At 43.0% G+C, this 21,256-nt stretch overlaps 1 protein-coding gene across 2 annotated transcripts in view; it reads right to left on the minus strand.

The window, feature by feature from the left end:
* The window catches only part of LOC135388561 (vacuolar protein sorting-associated protein 52 homolog), a 128,926-nt gene that overhangs the window by 100,482 nt on the left and 7,188 nt on the right, over nt 1-21,256 (minus strand). For both annotated transcript variants that reach the window (XM_064618181.1, XM_064618180.1), the window contains exon 3: nt 13,578-13,630. In XM_064618181.1, the coding sequence (XP_064474251.1) occupies nt 13,578-13,630 (53 nt within the window). The remainder of the gene's footprint in view (nt 1-13,577; nt 13,631-21,256) is intronic.

A 21,256-nucleotide genomic window follows, 5' to 3' on the forward strand; every position in this document is an offset into this window, starting at 1 on the left:
GGCCTTATACTTATTTTTTGCATGTTTACTTGAGTGTGCGCATTGTTCTATACCACACAGGCCATATTTCATTCATGATAGTTTCGCAAATAAACACGTACGGGTCGATCTCATATTGCTTTTGAGTTAGGCATAGTGTCTTCAGATCAGGGTATGTGTATCCTGTTTGCTGGGCCCAACAGATGTTATTAAGGGTAGTGCAACATTTCCCACTTCTTGAACCATGCTAACATTGCCAGGATAAGGAACATTACACTGTGCTGTGTATTCCACACTCAGTTGTCTCGCGACGTAAACCCCCAATTATTATATTGCGTACTCTACATGTTGGCGCATTATGGCCTTCGTCGCTTATGCGCCAGGAAAACCTGAATCATCATCATCATCATCATCATCATCATCATACTCCACATGTTCAATCAGTCAGCACTTCCCATATCCTATTTTTTTTAAACATGTGCTTAAAATTCCACAACTGCCACTCAAGTAACTTTGCCACCAAATTAGTCAGTGACAAAAGGTATATGTACTTTATCACAAATTTAATAACCTTGGTGGAAATGGTTGATGGTGTCCTCTGCCTTGTACGGTGCACTTCATAGCAAAATACACAATAGTCCAAATGTTTTCCTTGTCCACAAATGCCCTGTCAAAGCTGAAAGACTCTTATCAAAATGGGGAAGCGGGCTTGCTTGTCCAGAGAAACAAATATGAAACTGCAGTGCTCAACGTAAATAACTGCATGCTCAGCAACTAAGGCTGGTGATGCCGAAGACCTAATATGTCTAGGTTAAAAGGAACAAAAGAGAAAAGACCACTGCGGCGCATTAATGTTGTTTCAAAGGTATAACACCACAAAATTTGTGTGAGTCAGTTGGTGTATTTAGTTATGTTGGTCACCTCCTGCACCAATTTTTAATAAGATTCAAATGCGTTGCTACCAACCAGGACCTAAGCCTGACCTATGATCTAATAATAATAATAATAGTATCTATCTATGACCTATATGGACCCTCACCACTAGTTTGGTCCAGGTTTCACACGTGGCTTCTAGTGAAGTTCGAAGCTGCTTTGTAGAGCTGACAGGAGACTTGCGGAATAGAGAATTTTTTATTTATATTTTCCATAGAACATGTAAAAAACAATGTGCTGTACCAACTGTATTCAAAGAAATACAAATATACTTTGTTTTAGCTATGTGCATATTAGCAGATTACAGGTGACCGATGACACACAATGGGCGTCAAGGGTGAGAACACAAGAATACTACCACTGCAGGCACTGTCCTGAAATTCTAAGTCACTATTTGTCAGAAAGCAATGACCACGCACAGCCTAAGGATCATATTTAGCTCCTTCCATTATTCTTTTATTGACAGCATGTTGGCTGCCATCCAGTCCATGAAAGTGACCCTTATCGTTGAAACAACGGTTCAACAGCAAGCGAGCTGGTGATAGTGTCCATGATGGCGAAACCTGAAGAGGAGATACAAGAAGGGACATAAACACGCTATGTTGAGACATTGTGTATGTCCCTTCCTATCCCTCGTCTCAGGGTTTTTCGCTATCGCTTGGACCTTCATGATGTTTCCTTCCGGAAACTTGACATATTTTTATGTAGAATTGTGAAGGTACAGCTAGGTGCTGTTAGCAAATCACACAGTACTTTTCTTGAAACAAGAATCCATAGAAGGTACACAATCATCTTCAGCATTGCACACATCTATGGGACATGTTAATCACTTTGGAATGTCACAGACAGGTCATGGAGGCCGGCACATGATTAGTGGTGTTGAACAGACAACTATTTGTCATATTTTAGGCACAAAAAGCAGTTTGGGCACCTGCATGTTGAGACAGATGTATCTCTACATACTTTGCCATGACACAAATATATGAAGCAACAAATGTACTCTCTAGTTCATTATGGTTATTAGTCAACACTGCCAAGAATGTGGGAACACAGTCTTTTACCACCTACACTCTTCAAAATGACCTTCACACACGACACATTGTAGGTCAACGAGACCAGAATGATGTCCTCTCCCTCCCCATTAGCTGAAAACATTTTTCTACAACCTTGCATAACGGGAAGTTAGTACAAGAAACGCACACATTCCTTTTTTGAGCAAATTAGTATTCAGAGCGTTGTAGCGTTCCTATACTAATAAAGGAACTCCGACAAGTGTTAACCATCCGTTCCCGATGAGAACGTCCTAAAAAGAAGCTTTATTCCACTTCCTCTTCCTCTGTTTTTCCTTCTCTCTCTCCTCGTCTACAAGCGTTACCATACTGTGGTAGGCCTGCAGTGCATTACGTGGTACAGCACACACTGTAAAAAATTTCACCGTAGAACATGTCCCCCATTCGAATGACAGTCTTCTCCAGTTTTTCAAACTGCCATTTCCCATAGTGCTTTATGGTATGACACAGTATTTCTAAATCTTTACTGTAGTTTACTGGTTGTAGCAGAAAAAAGACATCACTGTTCTCGATCACAGGACGCAAGCCATAAGTGCTATATGGAAACAGTACATGCTGCTCTCTAGCAGTTGTTCGTGTTTGGACATGGTATGGTGCATGCAGGGTAAATTCCATGGTTAAAATATCCAAACGTGAACAACTGTTAGATTACATGATGTAGAATGCTCTATAGTTCAGTAAAACCTCCAAAGTCTGACACCTCCCTACCTCGGACAACTCCCCACGATTTCATTGCACGGGCAGGCTCCCATTGAAACTACATGGGGACGAAATTTTCTATGTCGGACACCTCCCTATCTTGGAAGTAGGATAGGATTTTCCCTGCAAAGTCGGACAAAACCCTTGCCAAATTACCTCAATATCGGCCCATCTTTGCACCAAAAAGACCCAAAATGAGCCAGTGGCCTTGACTTTTGCCCCTTTTTTCCCTATACTGGTCACAGCATTTTGTTGCTTTAGTTTTTAGAGTCCAAAAACAAGTGCTGTCAGTCTACATTGTAATTCTTTATGTGAGCACTTGTCTTCAGTTTGTCTAGAGCCTTTGAACGAGCACTGCACCAAAGCTATCAGAAGTGGGCTGACGCTTCAGAGACAAGTCCTTGCTGCTCGAAAAGCTCCAGAGGTAATGCCATTGAGTAGAATCTGAACGGAATTGAATATACTAAAATCAGTAATAATTATCAGTGAAGAGTGGGTAGAGGTACCACTACCAGGTACCACTACCAGGTACCACTAAGGACCTTAAATTGAAGAAGGGGGACATTTCTCACAGCTGTGATCTCTTCCATTTTTTGTTGCCGTCATATTCTGTAACTCGGACACCTCTATAAGTAGGAGGCGCTTCGGCTGCACCGCGGGTGTCCAATATAGGAAGGTTTCACTGTATTTGTGTTCCGTGTCACGTGACCACAAACAATATATGCTTTTGCTCATGCTGCACAGCACAGGTGAATTGAGCTGCATGTGAGGATAATAACATGAAACCCGAGGCGCGGAGGAAAAGGCATGACTTTACGGTCCCTGTGTCAGTTGTTTCATGTTGTAATTGCGTACCAGCTGGCCTGTACCGGAGAATAGGTTTGATGCATTGTACACGCACCATACACATGCAGTATGTAATGTGTTGTGATAGTAATGCCACTGCCAATTGAAGAATAATGCTCCAGGTGGATTGTTTCGGTACAATCCTGAACTATGCATACCAAGGGGTGGGGCATCTGCGTGACAGGTTTACCTGGAAGTAAGAATGTAAATGTTAGCTGAAGTCATTGAATAATTAACATTATCAATATACTGCTGCAGATGATACAAACAATAGCACACATGATGCTCCGGTATGTTCTGCAGGAATGTCTCTGTACTCACAATATTAGTACAGCAGCTACAGAAAGGCATAAAACAAGTTTTTGTATACATGATACTACTTGAATGCAACACAAGCTTCTGCTGCACTGCCAGAACACCACGGCGGATAGATTTACCCTACTTCACCTCAGAAAAAGTATGCACTGTTGCACACATGATGCTGTTTGAATGTCTCGAAAAACATAATTTATGACCAAAAGACATCAACTGGAAGATTTCGATTTACCTTAGTCAAAACTGAGAAAAAGTATGTGCTGTTGCACACATGAAACTGCTTGAACTGCCCTCCAGCGCTCTGGAAAAACACCTTATTTGTGACCAAAATACAACAGCTGAGCCAACATTGAATTTATACCTTACTCAAAATACACAAGATTTGCTGCCGTGCATATGATACGATGATACTGCTTAAATGTACTCTGAAAGCGCTGCCACCTCAGGCATGGTTGCTCTAAGCTAGCGAGCAACAGCAAGGGTATACGAACACAAGAAGTCGAGCACAAGTGATGGAATGCACTTGATTAATCAGAAAATGAAATGTCTCAGTACCAGGTGTCACTGTTCCGTCAACAAAAACAGATGAACTTTGAAGGGGCGTCTGGTTGGCACTGGTGACAGCCTTCAGCTTGAAACCCAGACGGTGATAGTTGAGACGTGGAGTGCAAGCTTTTCGGTGGTGCCAGCATGCCTGCGAAATCATTTAACAAATAAGCCAATTCCAAATCTGTACTGAGAATACACCCGCTGGGGCGTAATCTCTAAAGGATGAAGCAGTAACCGACAGATAGCGTATTTTTCTCTTCTACGTGATGCAATTTGCACCGCATGACTGACTTGTCTAACATATTACGCGTCTTACCTTTATCTGCTGCATAGTCCTGCCCCTGCAACCTCCTGCTGCAGATAAGGTTGGCACAGCATCCAGGACGAGACATCTTCGGCTTCTTGTGAAACAAGTTGCGCATTGCTTCCGTAACATTCGTATGAGCCAGATGAACAGATCAAATCGCTCCTTTCGAAGGTGGCAGCCAGTCGGAGTTGTAACCGATTGTTGCAGTCAATAGATTTCTCTTTCGCCTTTCGGAAAATTGTGGTTTGAAACATTGGAACTGCATGCTGAAGTGTTCTTGCAGACGGGAGCAAAACGCTCACACATTCTCGGCACGCAGCACAGAACACAAATCACACCAGGAAGTCTGTACTGGCCTAGCAAATGCTTTGCAGTCGAAGGAAGCAAAACTCACGTTCCTCGTGGGTTTAGTGAAGTCCAGAAATATACTGGCTCCCTAATAGCGAACTGTTTATCACTTCCCCAATGTGAATCTGCGCAGCAGACGGCTCGGCAGAAGAAACTGGCCGGCTTGGCGGAAGAAACCAAGCCAAAAGTCATGCCAAGCCGGAGCGCGGGCAGACCACGAATGTGTCGTCGACACAGGGTTTGCGGGCCACAAGACGGGATGTCAGTGAAACTAAAAATTCACTTTTTCGGAAAACCGCGAGGAGTTTGGGATAACTATTTTGCATACATAATCAGTGTTCCCTTATGAACACATCGTGTGAGTACCATTCCATTCTGTGACACTCGAAAATCGGCGTAGCTGAGCTTTAACCCGTTGGACAACCGAATAGGTTTTTCCGCTCTAACACATAGTGACTAAACATGCTGTACTTGTTAATCCCCCAACCCTTTGTCAAATAAGAATTGGTGTCAAGTATTAAACATTTTGGCAGATGAATTAAAAAATAAGTAAATTACATTTTTGATGATTTATTCCCGTCGAATGTGAACAAATTTTAACAGTGTATTATTGTTTGTAATCAACTGACCACTGTATAGGAGAAAGAGCAGTTTCAGTTTATTTACTTTTCGCCTATGTGCAAGTGAACCTAAATTTAGTTCTTGCAACAGGCATGTAACCGAAGAAGTCCTTCGAAACTTAGACAAGATAAACAGGGCAGCAGATCTTTGTACTTTCTCTATTTCTTCGGATAGCGTGCATGTGTAGTGATTCGAGGCTGCAGATGCATACTCTAAGGTCGAACTAAGGTTTTACATGCTATTAATTTAATATCTCTCGTTGTACCATGGCAAAATTTCGTTCTTAGCACCTACAGACTTCGAGTGGCTTTGCACATATGACTATCCCGTTTCAGACCGTTCCCTTTAAATATATCGCCAGCAATAAGAAGGGTGCCCAGAACAAGGATAGACTATCGGCTGCAAAAAGCAAAAAAAAAAAAGAAGAAATAAAAAAAAGCAGAGGACACTGATTGCCTGCTCCGTATGCTCGAGTCAAAAGTTACAGAAACAGTGGTGCGGACAACACAGTGCATGCAGCTTTGAATTCCCTTCGAACAAACGTCTTTCGAACAAACGGCGTCGATCAACCGGCTTTCGATCAAACGGCGTTCGACCAAACGGCGTTCGACCAAATGGGCGGACACCCCTTTTTACATACTTGCGTAACTACTTACAAAAAAGAAGAAAAAAAAAGGAACACACAGTACAATTATTTTAAATGATTTATTTCAATGCGAGGAGTAGAACAAAAGCAGCAACATTTCTTTCCTTTTCCATGAGCTGAGGCAATGTTCACGCGGAGCGAAACGTCGAACTGGCCAAAAAATATGGTAATGTAATAATGACACATTCACGAAGCATAATCGTCAAAACTACGCAGTATACTTGCGTAACTACTTACAAAAAGAAAAAAAAAACGTGAAAAGAAACACACAGTACAACTGAACCTCTGTATGCAATAAGGGGATAAGTCGACTTATCCTCTTTTTACTATTTTTATTGCAATGACATCTACATACCAGTATGCACCTGCCAATGAAAACTTAGGACCTTATTGCGATTTGTTGGCCCACTACAGCACGGTAAAAAAACGGGAAATGCATGTGTGTCAATGGGACGGACAATCTATCGGGCCCCTTTTCTCATTTGGGGATTTTTCGACTTATCCCCTTATTGCATACAGAGGTTCAATTATTTTAAATTATTTATTTCAGTGCGAGGAGTAGAACAAGCAGCAACATTTCTGTCCTTTGCGTAACTACTTACAAAAAGAAAAAAAGAAACACACAGTACAATTATTTTAAATGATTTATTTCAGTGCGAGGAGTAGAACAAATATTTCTTTCATTTTTCATGAGCTGAGACAATGTTTACGCAAAAGAGCGGAGCGAAACGTCGAACTGGCCACAAATTTGGTAATGTAATGACATATCCATGAAACATAATCGTCAAAACTACGCACTATGGTTTGCTATCGCCGCGTCATCGGAATTTAGGTTACCGGCCAGTCTCAAGGTCGAGGCTCAAAGTTATGGTGACCACACGTGCTCTTACCGAGCGACAATGTTGCGAGAGAGGCGGTACCCGAGACGGGGAGGGAGAGAGACGACACAACAAGAATTCTCGCAATTGGCGAGATTCTTGGCGCAACAATGGCGCGATTCTTGGCGCAACAATGGCGCGATTGGCGCAACAATGTTGCGCCATCTCTTACGCGAGAGCAGAGGCTTCAAGGTCGTAGCTCTACCGGAAGAAGCAGACGACAGCGGCTCACATATCCCGAGCCGAGCGCTACCGATGCGCCATCTATTAGGCAAGAGCGGAGGCCGCAGCGCTCCGCCTCCCGAGTCCTCCTATTGGCGCGCCATTTGGGGGAGGAGCCTCCCTCGCTCTTGGTCAGTAAAGTCAAGGATAATTCCAAAGAGTTGGGTCGCAAGTGGATAAGACAATGTCGGTCACTCTGTGCAGCTTCTTTTCAGTCACCAATCCTATTTGTTAGGGTTTTATGTGTCCGTTCGATGAGAATTTGCCATTCGGTGCAGCAGGTGTGTTGCCCACCATCGAGCACAACCAAGGAAACGTGCTCAGCACATGAACACTTCTTGTGCACTACACCCCAGTGCACATATCAAGGGGAAACACTGCATAGGGTTGACCCTTGCCACCGAAGAAGGAAAGACGAGAAAGAAAAAAAGAAAGGAAGAGAGAGTAATGGGTGGAGGAGACAGGAACAAAGCTGAATAACCCTGGACGGACCGTTCCGACACCTCCTGTCTATGGGAAGTGAGGGCCACAGCAGTGTGTTGCTTCCCAGAGGGGCCCATGGAAGCCTAACCCAACCTCCAGGTGCGCTCAGCTACCAGGCATCCTTTTTCCCTATGGGAATGCCATGCACAGCTCGACATGCTCACTGGACAAGGATGCAAAGGCTGAGGGTTGTCATGTGGCTGATGTTGTACCAGATCTTGTAAGCGAGCTGCGCTAAGACCTCAATTGGTATGTCCTCGGAGCTGATCAAGATCCTGTAACGTTTGATGGAACGTGTTGCAGAAAAAGCTATCACAAATCTGGAGCACCGACGGATGTTACGATTACCCAAAAGTTGTTGCATTCAGCGCAGAAGCAACCGGCCATAAGCTGTTGCAGTGGGTGAGGACATAATGTTCACGATTCCTCGGTTTGCGAGCTGTGACTCAATGTGTACAAACCAGAGTGCCGGGTCAGCTTCAAGGAAACTCCACCGAGACGAGTAGACAGAGCCTCTGCATCACTGTCAATGATGGATGCATATATGGGAGGTAGCGATGTAGTATGATGACCAAAGTTTGGGTCACCAGATATTACAAGACACCAGAGTCCAGGAATACTAGTCGTTTATTAGCTGTTTGTTATCCATTGATATGCATGTGTAAGCAGAGCGCCGCTTTTCTTTCTTTCTTTTTTTTTGTTCAGGGGGCTACTGCAACAGGCTTTGCCTGCCGAGCAATGGGGGCTCCACTTCCTGACGCCAGATACTGTGTTGAATAGTCGTTGTCACACATGCACGCACACACACAAGGCTCCTATTCTACAGTTTTTTTTGGGTTCCCAGCAGTCAATGGAGTTTTGAAGGACACTTTGTCACTTTGGTCTAAGAGAAGTGGGATAAGTGACACACCAAATTCAGGGTAACATCTCAAAAACTGACATCTTTGCATAGTGCCACCACTGTATGCTTTCGTCAACAAGTCCTTCAAAGAGAATGTTTGACAACTGCATACGGATAGGTGGCTACTGCACAACCGAGAAAAGCTGAAAGACGAGAAGACTGTGAAAGCTGAGAAAGTATGGTTGATGGTTCAGGAGTGGGGCATGGTGTTACTGGAAACATTGTGAATAACTGAAATTTTTGTATGCAGGAAACAAACTCATATGGGAAGATCGTGATTTAAACAAAAGTCATAATACTGTTCGATTCCAGATCATCGACTCAGGTACTGTGAGAAAAAATATGGTAGTCGAATGTTCCTTGACCGTTGAGGTCATTCGTTTTTCCCTCACTTTCCTCGCAGGATTAATTCTTTGGTGCAATGCCCTATTCGCTATATTAAGTAAAGTCCTGCCTTCCCTATGCTGCCCCGTCCAGTATAAGAAGCGAGAACAATATGTTTAAACAAAAACATGAAGGGAGGCTTTTAGTACCTGTGAGAGAAGTCGCCTAAGGTTACGTTGGAAGCTAATGAAAAGTCATTTTACCTGCATTGATACAGGTTGACGACAGAGTGTTTCTTTTGGATATGCTGGACGAGTGGGTAGAGTAGCGCATATCGTCTGCTATGCCCAACACTATAAGATCAATATGAGCTGACAACATAATAGGTTATAATCATGCAGCTTGTAAGGGCGGATTCACATGAGGAACTGGATAATGGAGAAATCTGCTTCAGCATGTGACATCACGTGGACTAAGGAGCCCCCATTCCTGCCAATTATTCACGCAGAGTATGCAAACTACCGTGAAATAAAGGCACATTCCCATGTGGTGTCCATGTAAGTAAGTAATGTATTTAGGGTTCTACTTTCTCCTAGTGAAACCCTAGACTTCCCTTTCTTTGTTCCCATAAAGCAAATTCCCGTCTATTTAGTATGCGGCTGTTCGAATCCCTTCTGCTTCAGTGGTTAGAGATGTGTTTCATCCACTCGAAAGAGCGTGGAACAAGTAAAAAACGCCGCTGTATCCTCAAATATCTCTCAACATGGGAGCTTCTTTGCAGGTCAAAGGCAAAACATCCATTGTCCTATTCCGGCCCTCACAGACCAAAGGGAACACACATTTTGATGAGACATCCAGGACATGCATCCCTCCTGTTAATCCATCCTAAGAGTCTGGGACCGAATAGGAACCAAAGGCCCTTTGTATGGGAGCATATGCATTTCTCACATCTCTTGTAGAAAAGTCTCCAGCAGAATTAACATTATGAAGGTATACCACGACATTCCCAAAACTGCAAAAGTACACTTTTTAGACTTTTTTGAATATTTTGGTACCCATAGACTTTGTAATCTCGCCCAAGCCTTGCAAAAACATGCGAGTCAGGTATCTACCTAGATGGCATCCCTGCAGCCAGTACAGTTGATATTGAGCATCAAGCCCAAATTTACGAACCATTCCTATGCCATGTGGCTACAGCATAATCATCAACATTGGTTAAGTTTGAGTTTAGCAAGTGTTCAAGATCTTGGGCCATACTATATAGCCTACTGGCACAGAGACTCTATTCGACAAAGTGCACTCTGTAGTTCCCCACTTCCTGTAAAAGCCAACATAGATTTTTCAGCCTTACCAGTTTCTACCACTACTTTGTTCCACATTCTGTGGCTATAAAATAGCTCTGTAATGACCCACTCTGAGGAAGGGACACAAGGTCCAGGTAGCTCTAGTGGTCTCTTCAAGCTACCAGTACCACCCATAGGATTATTGACACTTCAGTGCAAGCTGCAGCGTTCCACAATTGAATGGCTCTGTGCAGTAATGATGTAAGTGAAAATTTGCAGTTTGGAGAAATATGGGAACGAAGATTTCAACGAGCTGCCACAGAAATTGACAAGGATATATCCAAATCACGGTTTCGTACGACAAGTGAGCAACGCTCACCTTGCCTAAAAATGGCACTGCCGTTAGAAAAAATATTTGGAAGAAATTGCACAAATAGTGTATTATAATTAGTTCGCTTACATCATTATGGCATAGCAGGGTAGTTCTCGAAGCCGGAACTTTCTTTAACTATCTTCGATTTATTGCATATAACAATAAGTGATGCAGGTATTAGATACGTGTATGCACAATGCATTCCACCATATTTTAGTAGCCTACATATGTAGAAATGGGTATTTCGTGAAGAGATTGTTTAACCTGCACTTCATCCACGGTTTCTGCCGACTCGTTTTGATTGTTGATAGTGCTCAAGTACACGTAAAGAATTCCTGGTTTTCTGATGAAATATATCTCCCAAGTTTAAGCATCTCTTAAACTCTTTACGGATTCCCCTGGATGTGGTTGTGGGTTGGTCGGCAACTCCTCAGCCTAACCTTACATGTCAGGGGTATGTTTTAGCGCCAATGGTACTGTGGCATTCATGAACGGTTTATTGGATTCTCCTTTCTGATTGTCTGAATCATCATGAAAGTTCTCTGATGAGGAGCTGCTCTGTGAGCTCTCCATGCCAATAAAATACAGCGCCGTAGGGACCCTCAAAGCACTCGCAGTCGCCCCCTAAAGTGTCATCTGATATTGTTGCGTAGTCCGCTATTGTGTAGGCACCATGTGTGAGTGCTACCGCGCACTACAGCTTTTCTGGAAATGAAGTTTCTGCACCAATTTTCTAATGCAACACTCTGCAACACTGCAACACTGCAGTTTTTCATATCCAAGTAAAGTGGGTCCGTATTTACTAATTAAAACATTTCCCTTGAAAGCGATGTAAACTAGTGTACATCATTACTGGATAGAACCATTCAATTCACAACATGTTTTAGTGGCTGGCACGTGCCCTTCATTTCCTCTTGCAGTACCTTAAAGGGACGGTCTCGTACCCCCTGCCCCTCTCATAAAAGTGTACCATTCGATTGCCCTTTGTTGAAACTGGAATACTGCAAATTTACCCGACAAAGCATGTCACGGTTATTAAATAACCGAATTAAATTGATAAAGATTGCAGAGCATGCCACGATCTGTGTTGGCAACAATAAGAACAGCTTCGTCGCCCTGCGGGAAAGTCCGTGATAGGATACAGAAATCGTCTGCTTTTGTGTGCACTAGTGCAATGGCATGAGCAGACGACTTTCAGAAGTGACTGTGGACCAGAGCAACTATCATACATTTTCTTTCAGTTCTCAGGGAAAAAATTCACATTCTAAGCAGCGGTCCACATGGTGGTTTAGAACAGCTATGTTAATCCTCAGAGACAAGTTAAAAGTCGCAGGACAACCCCACCCACAATCACAAATCTGAAGTCGCCGGTCATCTGGGCACACAGTTGCATTACAGCTCCAACCAAAAATATATTACACGCGCTTCCATTACACTCCCTGTTACTCACTGATCATGTTTCGAAATGAAGTGTCACTGACGACGTACACGGAGAAGGAGTGCGTGTTTATTTAAAAACCGCATTAAGTACTCGCTGAAAGAAAACACGTGACTTAGCTTCCCCGTATCCGATTATGCGCCACATTATCGGAGACCCCACAGTCAATGCACGGGCTACATTCTCCGCTCGCAGAGGTATATTTCTGAGCGTCCCCATGTTGAGGGCAAAGGGGATGACTCAACCCAAGGTCCTTCTGCAGGTTCCAGTTACCATGACAACGGCTACGTACCCATAGGGCGACGTTATGCGTGACGTTGTATGAGAGTGAAGCGCAGGTTTCGTCGTCTGCTATTACGGCACGTTTCGACAAATTCCTCGAACGACGACTTGGTTATTTTGAATGAAACTTTGACGGTTGTATGTGTACAGTACTCGTGAAGATAGTTTTGGCTAAGTTTCAGAATCGCCCCAGCTGTACGAGACCATCCCTTTAAAGGTGTATAGAGGGCCATCCAAAAAAAATTCAGATTAAGACGTCTGATGAAAGTGTGTGTGTCATTATACCGAATAGCGCGAAAGGTTTTGATGTGTGCAATTTGTTTCCCAGAAAAAAACTCGCATAAACATAGCTCCGCGCCTTCACCCTTAACTCGCCACTCCAGCTATAACGAGGGTGAGGAGGTATGATGGCACGTCACCGATGACGGCATAAGGAGACTCGTTCTGGTTTGCCGATCAGTGGGGGTCAGCGCATTGTTCCTTTGCCGCCGTAAACCTGTTTTGCCAGTTTTTCCGGAGAATTGGGGATACAAGGAGCGCCCGAAGCTTTACCGAGCAAGGAGAAAGGCTTTATCAGAACCCCGAACAGCCGAGTAGCAGACGACAGCGGAGTAGCAGACAACATTTTTCTAGGCCAATCAGCGAGCGGGTCCTTATAGCGTCAGCGCGAGGTTCCAGGCAGATCACAGGCTGGTACTGCTCTTCACCACCGTTGCGCACGGTCGCTTTTTGCGGCGTATTTTAAATTCAGTTTCCGCGATAATTATGACTCTGTGGTGTAAATTACTTCGCATGGTGCAACTTACTGGCAAACTTAACAGTTTTATAAGAAGAAAACTGGGTGTTAAAAATGACTTCTGTGCTACTTTAAGGCACAAACTCCACATGCCCATTTGAGTTTGTTTCACAGTTATTACACACCTCGGACATGTGTGACATCAGTTCTTAAAAAGCCTTTGATGAACATGGGTCCATCCTTTTCAATAAGCCATCTTTGCTTGCTTTTCCAATATGAATCTTGCAATTTATCCTAAGTTAATGAAATGATTGTGTTACTAAATAATCTATTAAGTATCTCACCGATTGGAGTGCTTCCTGTATAAATTCGTCCTCCATATTTTCCTGAATGTGCACTGCAATAAGAAAATAAACAAGGTGAGGTATTTATGTAAATTGCAGAGGTTCAACAAACAGTTAAGGCAAACACAAGATCAACTCGTCAACATCAACTTCTATCTTTCAGGTCAAGATGAGGTGTTTTATAATCCATTGATGCAGCACAGAGCCTCTTAGTGTGATAATCCGCAGGGTTGTACAACAACGCAGTGCACACAGTTGAATAAGTAAGATTGTCATAAAATGCATTTCACTTGTGGCATTTGTAATTTAATAATGCTTGCGTTGTCAGGTTTTATTTTTTCCCTAAATCAGGGGTGAAAATCATATTCTATGTTGGACGCTGTCAAACAAGGAAAAAAATAAATAAATTGTGTGCAGATTTCAGTGTGGAAAATAAAAAAGTGAAAGGAAGAACACAGGAGGTGTGAGAGCCATGTGTGAAGTATTTAATGTTCACCCGAGATGCACTGTGCAGGTGCACTTTGCACTGTGGCAGTTTGATTCTTGGGGTTTTCTGTGTTTTAATCCAATTAGGAGGAAAAAGTGTATTTTACCTTTTTTTCACCCTAAAACACAATGCTTTACACATGCTCTTTAGGAACTTGCCACTCAAATGAATCTCAAAGGCTAGCATATGCTTTTTTTTTCTAAAGCACTGCACATATTCGGCAATGAAAGTCTTATCACATAGTAAACAAACTGGGCATGTCATATACAGGACATGCACAGTTTCCATGGGGACCATTTCTCCATCTCGGGAAAAGAGTGACTGTGCATAGACCTTTCCAAGAGTGTACAAAAGGCTCTGAAAGAAACTTATTACCACCAGAGCCATTCCAGCTGAAATCAGCCAGGGGAGTAGCGCAACATCTAGATTGCATCTACTGACTTCTTGGCCATGTCTGACTTTTCGACACCGTAATCGTAATTGTAATCTTTATTTTAGTCAATATTGCAAAATGTACAGAAAGCGGGACTGTGAGGGCAAGCCCTGTAGTACAGTCCCGGCACAGTTCAAGAATTAACAGCTAAAAGATACAGTTTAGTTGTGATTAAGATATTGTTAAATCGATATAAGATTGAAAAAAAAAAGCACATAGGGGGTACAGTACAGTACCCGACAACTAATACACCGATAAGTTTCTACAGAACACACGGGGAGTTACCCGACAATAAACAGACTGGTAAGTTATTGAGCAGCCTTGTGGGCACAGCAGCATACAGTTGTTGAGAAAAACAATTTTAACCAAAACATCATATGTTATCATATAATTCATCGCATGGTTACATCTACAGTGATGATGGGGTATTATGCTGGGAGTGCAAGAAACTGCGTAACTGATACTTAAAATGGGGAAAATATGTTAGGGACCGTATATGTGACGGCAATGAATTTCAGACATCGGATCCGAAATAACTCACTGAATGAATCCCGTAATTCGTTCGAGGTTGAGGTACCTGTAGCATACCAGGTTCGCACCGCAGCGAATAAGGTTTTTGAAGATGTGTGATTGAAATAAGATTATCTGAGATCATGCCGTTGCATAATCTGTAGATTAGGATGGCAACCTTATATTTCGGTAAATTGCACCGTGCAAACTCAAAGTGTTTTGTTCGCCCACACTTATTCATAATCACTTACTGATTTTTCTTTGGCTCAGAGTTCTCACACTAAAACATTTTGCGGACGGAATGTTTTTGCAAAGCCAAATGCTGTGCATTGACAGCAAAAGTGTGGTGATTGATTAAACATGTGTACTGATCATATAAATATCACAAATTTACAAAACACCAGAGCCTACAATTGATGTTTACGTTTCTCATTCCATTTCTTATTTGTGCTTTGTATGAAACAGTCACAATCGGACAGTTAAACCATAGGCAGCATAACATTTTTGTTTACAACTTCTACTACAGTGTAACAGCTCTGCCCTATTTGATGTCTGTCATACAGGTGTAGGAAAAAATGGCACGGGAAAAAATGGTTCCGCAGGATTCTGCGCGCCCCAAAACAGGCGTGGTTGCGGATAACATCGCAGCTGACAGAGTGTTACCATTCGCTCTCCCCATTTGTTGAAAGTGGGAGACATACGGTTTTCTCTTTTTTTTCTTCTTCTTCTTCTTCTTGTGTCAATGAATAATAAAATCTGCATGCCGTTCAATAAGTAACATAAAAGCAATATCATTCGCTGCTCTAGTTCGCAAGCAATATTGTTCACCGCATACTAGTATTTTCCCAAAGTTTGTCAGACATGAGTCCAAACAGTTGAGGTTGGTAAAAATTAGTCATACAGTTGTAGGTAAAAATGGTCGCGGAAAACATGGTCCCCTTTCCCGTCAGGCAGACTGTCCTTTTTTCTATTCTTTCGTTCTGTGAACCATACCCCCCTCCCCCTCTTTGTCTCGCTGCTGCACTGTCATGAATCATGCTTACCAGCACACTATTTTTTTTTTTCTTCTTGCATTTTTTTTTTGTAATGGTCAGCATATCGCAGAGAGAGATAACATAGCATATTCTGTATGAGTCGCCGGTGTCGTCCACATATGTATTTGAAAAAAGTATGGACAGGTGCAACGGGTCACATCCAGTGGTCAACATCCCCATCCCACTGTCTTCCTAGTCTCTCTCTCAAAATGAAATCTTTATCTGTCAACCAAATGGTGTACAGTGAACCCTCGTTATTATGACCCCCGTTAATCTGACATTCACGCTTTATGACCGAATTCGTGGGGAACGGTTTTTTCCCCATGTAAATCCTTCCCGTTAATATGACACTCCACTTATCGGACTATGACCGAGATTTTTGGGCACAGCTGGGGTCAAAGACACGTATTATCCTCCCGTTATTATGACCGTGTCACGCACCCCTTTGAGTGGCTGCTTAAGTTTCTCAGGAACAAAGTGACACAGTTAAAGTGGGGCGCAAAGGATTAGGGTGACTCGAGGTGTTGTTGTCCTCAAGATTACTCATACCTCTTCTCGGATTGCTAAAGCAGTGAAGCACTGAAGGTTGCCTTATTGTTTTTTGAGCAACACAGTGACATTAATAATGTTTGCGTGATCAATAATACACTTGTACAGTTAGAAAAGCTGATCACTGCAAGCTACTCCAAGCAGTCATTGCTGACAGACTTTTTTGTATTAAATAAATTGTTGTACAGCATCATGCGTACGTTTTGTTCTGCCGTGCATGCCCTCTGGTCCCCACTGAACCGCTTTCTCGTTATTATGACAATTCGCTTTATGACCAAAATCTGCGGGAACGGACGCGGTCATATTAACGAGGGTTCACTGTACACGTGTCACTGTTTTTCTTTTTTCTTTTTTTGTGTGGGTGTATGTGTGCACCTGGTTTGGAGTACCTAGTCTAAATGACAACTTTTGCTTCCTGTTTCTTTCTGTGCGATGACTTGGCGCTTACGACCAAAGGTCACAGTTATGGTGGTTGTGACAAAATAGTAAATAAGCTGTAAGTGACATCAGTGTGACGTACTCTTTTTTTTTTCCTTTTCGATTGCTTGCTAATGCAAGCTTCTTCGGCCCCCACCTTGCAGAAATCACGGGTGCAAGGGGCCCCTTGGCCTTTGGCGTCGCACCATCCGAATGCATCTCAGGAAGATCCTTCAACACGTTTCTTTTTTTGTCTCTGGCTTGCTGTGCCTCAATAATGTAGCTCGGATTCCGTATTGGCATTACTGAGCTCTCTCGTGGGTCAACCAATTCTAGGAACAGGCAGTTGTCGAAAAACATCTGGAGTGGTTTATGCACTTTAGTTTCCCAGAAAGTGTAGTTTCGGAATACAAAGTCAACACACCGTTTGGCTTTCTGTTCCTTTTTTTTTGTTATTGTTGTTTGTTTGCTTCTCTTTCTCATCTAATAAATATATTTCCCTACCACCTGTGTTGTTATAGCGTCCAGTGGTAACCACAACGCAGCCAAGTGGTACTGGCTCTTGGTCAGGCTGACCATTCCTTCTTTTCCTCCCTGCTAAATGCTGCTGGCTTCCCTACTCTGGACTGACAGTAGACTGAGTTCGTTGTTCATATGAAGTGAAGACGAGGAGGGCTGTTGCTCTAGTATTTGCGGGCATGTTACAAAGTTCATGTCATAGAGCACATTCCCGGGTATGCACTTGTGAGCAACTGCAAAAGTTCATCACACGTTTGTTTCATATACTCTACCCTTCTTTTTGACGTGCATGCAGTGAGACGAAGACTGTGTAAGTCTTGCAGTAAATTGGCAGGCTCGCTAACACAGTTTTCGTGGTCTACGCCTCTTATTTTTCCTATTGTCCAGGCCTTCCCATTATTTTGCTGCACGTAACCCAACGCGGATGTCGCCGGAAAAATTTCACGACCTCAATTTCACGTTTCCACTGCCGGGGTAACCCCAACAGTAGCTGCATTCCGCAGAGTGGTCCTTAGTTCCCTTGTGACTGGCAATGTGGCGCTACTGTAGGATGGCAAAATGGCACGGTTCACAGACCCGTACACACCCTCACTTTTTTCAACATTGTGAACAATCAGAGGCATGGACAGACATGATATTGGTATCAAAATATTCTAGAAAGGCTTCAGCAAAAATTCTATTCATTACATATTACATTTTGTGCTACAATAATCGAGCTATGCACTTTCGAAGTGAGTGGCATAGATTACCTACTTTTTGGAGGATTTCGTAAGGTTTATAAAAAATTCTGCAAAGAAATATTCCAATGGATTCAATATTCAATACGGATTGCTGGAAATTCGAAAAGCTATCGAACAAGGCCATCCTTGTTCAAATCCGTTCAGTATTAGCTGAAAAAAATCTCATTGTTTCCCCCATAGGAAATACGTGGGGCCGCCAGAGGTCGTATCCCCTCATATCGTAGACACATGAAGCTCACCTATACCCATTGTTTAACTGAAAGATCGAGAATATCGACCATACGTTAAAAATGTCACTTTTGAGATAGTCTGTGGCACACCTGGGGTCATACAGGAAATGAAACAATCATGCCACTTGTAGAACAGACCCTCTCCTATAAGATGTGGTGGCCCGTGGACGACGGCGATGATGTGACCCTGCTGCCATGCTCTACCATGCTCACTGGACCCTCAGTTCTACCAGCACCATCCTAGCATGAGGACACAAACGTCTGCCCGCTGGGACATTCCATCACTGAAGGTCAAGACTCGTGTAGAGGAACACCATCTCCTCTACATTCTGTACTTTATTTTTTCTTAAATGAGAAAAAAAAATTGTCAGCGCATTCAGATCCCACTCTGTCAGCTACCATTAATTAATTGGATCAATCCTTTGAACTAGTTTTGACTCACTGTTTTCCTACACTATTTCTGCAGCTCTTCCTGCACTAGTTAACGATAAATATTGGATTGCAGCATGGCAGAACGTGACATAACAATATTTTAAAAAATACAAAACAAACAACAGAAAAAAAAGAACACAAAAAAACCAGCAGCATGTGCACTGGCTTTCTTTCAGGAGATGAACGCTTCTCTATCTGACTAGAAGATATATAGGCTGAAAGTAATCGTATCTCTTGGCGCCCTAGATGGGCCATGCCTCATTGTGCTACATCTTCTGCAGTTTCTCTTCCAACCATATGGTGGAGAGCCACAACACATACACACACTCTTCAAGTTTTCTTTCATCCAGAGGGAAAGCTATGATGGTGCCAGAATATGTGGACTGAATTGGCAGTGTAAGCGGGCTCTCTTTAACAGTACACTTTTAACAATGCTGTCACATGACCCATAACCATGGGATTTGGCAAAAAAGTGCCACGTATCATTTATGCAAGGGTCGTGCTTGCGGAAGCAAAGGCTATATTTTTTTTTCCTGTTTGGTATTGCGAGGTAAAGAGTAGTAGTGCCTTTTTCGGACGTGAGGAAACTGTGCTTCAAGTTGGTCAACAAACAAGTGCTGAGTGTATCGTAACCAGGGTTGTTAAAGTTTCTTTTCAAAAGTAACTAAGTTACAGTTACAGATACTCAGCTTCAAAAGTAATTGTTAGAGTTACTGACAGGAAAAAATACTGAGATACTGTTACAAATACCTTGGAAAAGTATCCGAAAACGGGTCGAGTTACTTTTTGCAATTCTGTACGCAGACCATATCTTTCGCCTTTGACTCATAATGGGTGTCACTCTAGAGCCACAGAGACATCCCTTCTTGGGTAATCGTACGTAATTGCATTCAAAACATTCAAAGGAACGCCTAAACTGGGGGTAACAGAGACAGGGACAGGTGAGACGCTGACAAAATTCGTCTTCGCCTCACAGCAGAGCCATTTCAGCTCAGTAACAGTGTCAGTACCAGTGTCACCAGCTAGGCAATTAGAAATGATGATGAAGCTGTTATGAAGCAGCGATTGTGAGTGTGCGGCAAAATTCATTCAAAGGATTATAATGGTACCGGACAGAGCTGGATGTGAATGCTGTGTCAAATTTGTATTTTCTCATTTTAGAAGAAATACACATGTAGATTATTAATACTTTAATATGCTGGTTAATATGTTATCTTCAAGAAATGCAACCTTTTTTCGCTTTCTAGATTTACTCCACTATCAGGTGAGCAGCAGCTGAGTGTGCAGATAAAAAGTTTACTTTTTTTTTCTCATTTAAACGAAAACACACCCATAGATTTATTATATGTTATAGGAGAGGGCCCATTCTACAAAATGACATACTTCACTTCCTAGACTACCTCAGGTATGTGCAGGTGACCTTCATCTTTTACGTTACACTAATCTCTATGCAGCAGTTTACGAGCATAGGAAATCCATCAACGAAAATCAATCAGAGAAAATCACATGCCGAAATGACAACCAGCCAAAAATTAATCATAAACCTGGTTCAAAATGTGCTCTGTTCTTGAGCTCTCAGCATGAAACCAGATTTATTCTCATTCCACATGCCCTTCGGTAAGCTACGTCAAGCCTCTTACACCAGGCATGGGAAGCACAGAAACAAGCAGAAGCAAGATCAACACCAACACGCCCGGTTTTTCACCTTGAAGCACAGAAACATCATCTGTACATGTCGGAAGGACTAGTGGAACGAACGAACACTTTTTCATGTTTGGGCCGAGTTTGCAGCACCAGCAGCGTTCAAGAAAACAAAATCTGGAGAGAAAAATCTGTAGAGAAGGTGGTGTCCCTCTACATGAGCCCCGACCGAAAATGGTGGTATGCCACGGAGTTTCGATGACAGTGGCCTATCTCCATGGCCGCGGCAGTGGTAGAGAGGCCAGTCCTCCATGCGCGTGGCCATCGTCGTCATTGTCTATGGCCCATTACAGTAACCCCCCCTAAGATGCGGAGTGGCAAGAAAGTATAAACACCCAAGGGTTTCCAAGTTTCCAAGAGTTTCCAAGACCCAAGAGTTTCACGCTTCCTGTGAATGGGTGACCGGAGATTGTCTCCATCGATCGCCTGAAGCCCACCTGCATCAGCTCCCTAGCTCCTGATGCAACAACTTCTGACTCGTCCCCTCGTTCCAATGCAATATCTGGCAACTCCTCAGCTGGTGACTCCTCAACTTCCCCATTGCTTGGCCCCAATGCACAGTCCACTGGACCACCTCCAACCCTTCTGTGTGTCTCATTTGATGATTTTGACTATTTCTCTCCCTGC

This window comes from Ornithodoros turicata, chromosome 3 (assembly GCF_037126465.1).
Source record: "Ornithodoros turicata isolate Travis chromosome 3, ASM3712646v1, whole genome shotgun sequence".
NCBI classification, from domain to species: Eukaryota; Metazoa; Arthropoda; class Arachnida; order Ixodida; family Argasidae; genus Ornithodoros; species Ornithodoros turicata.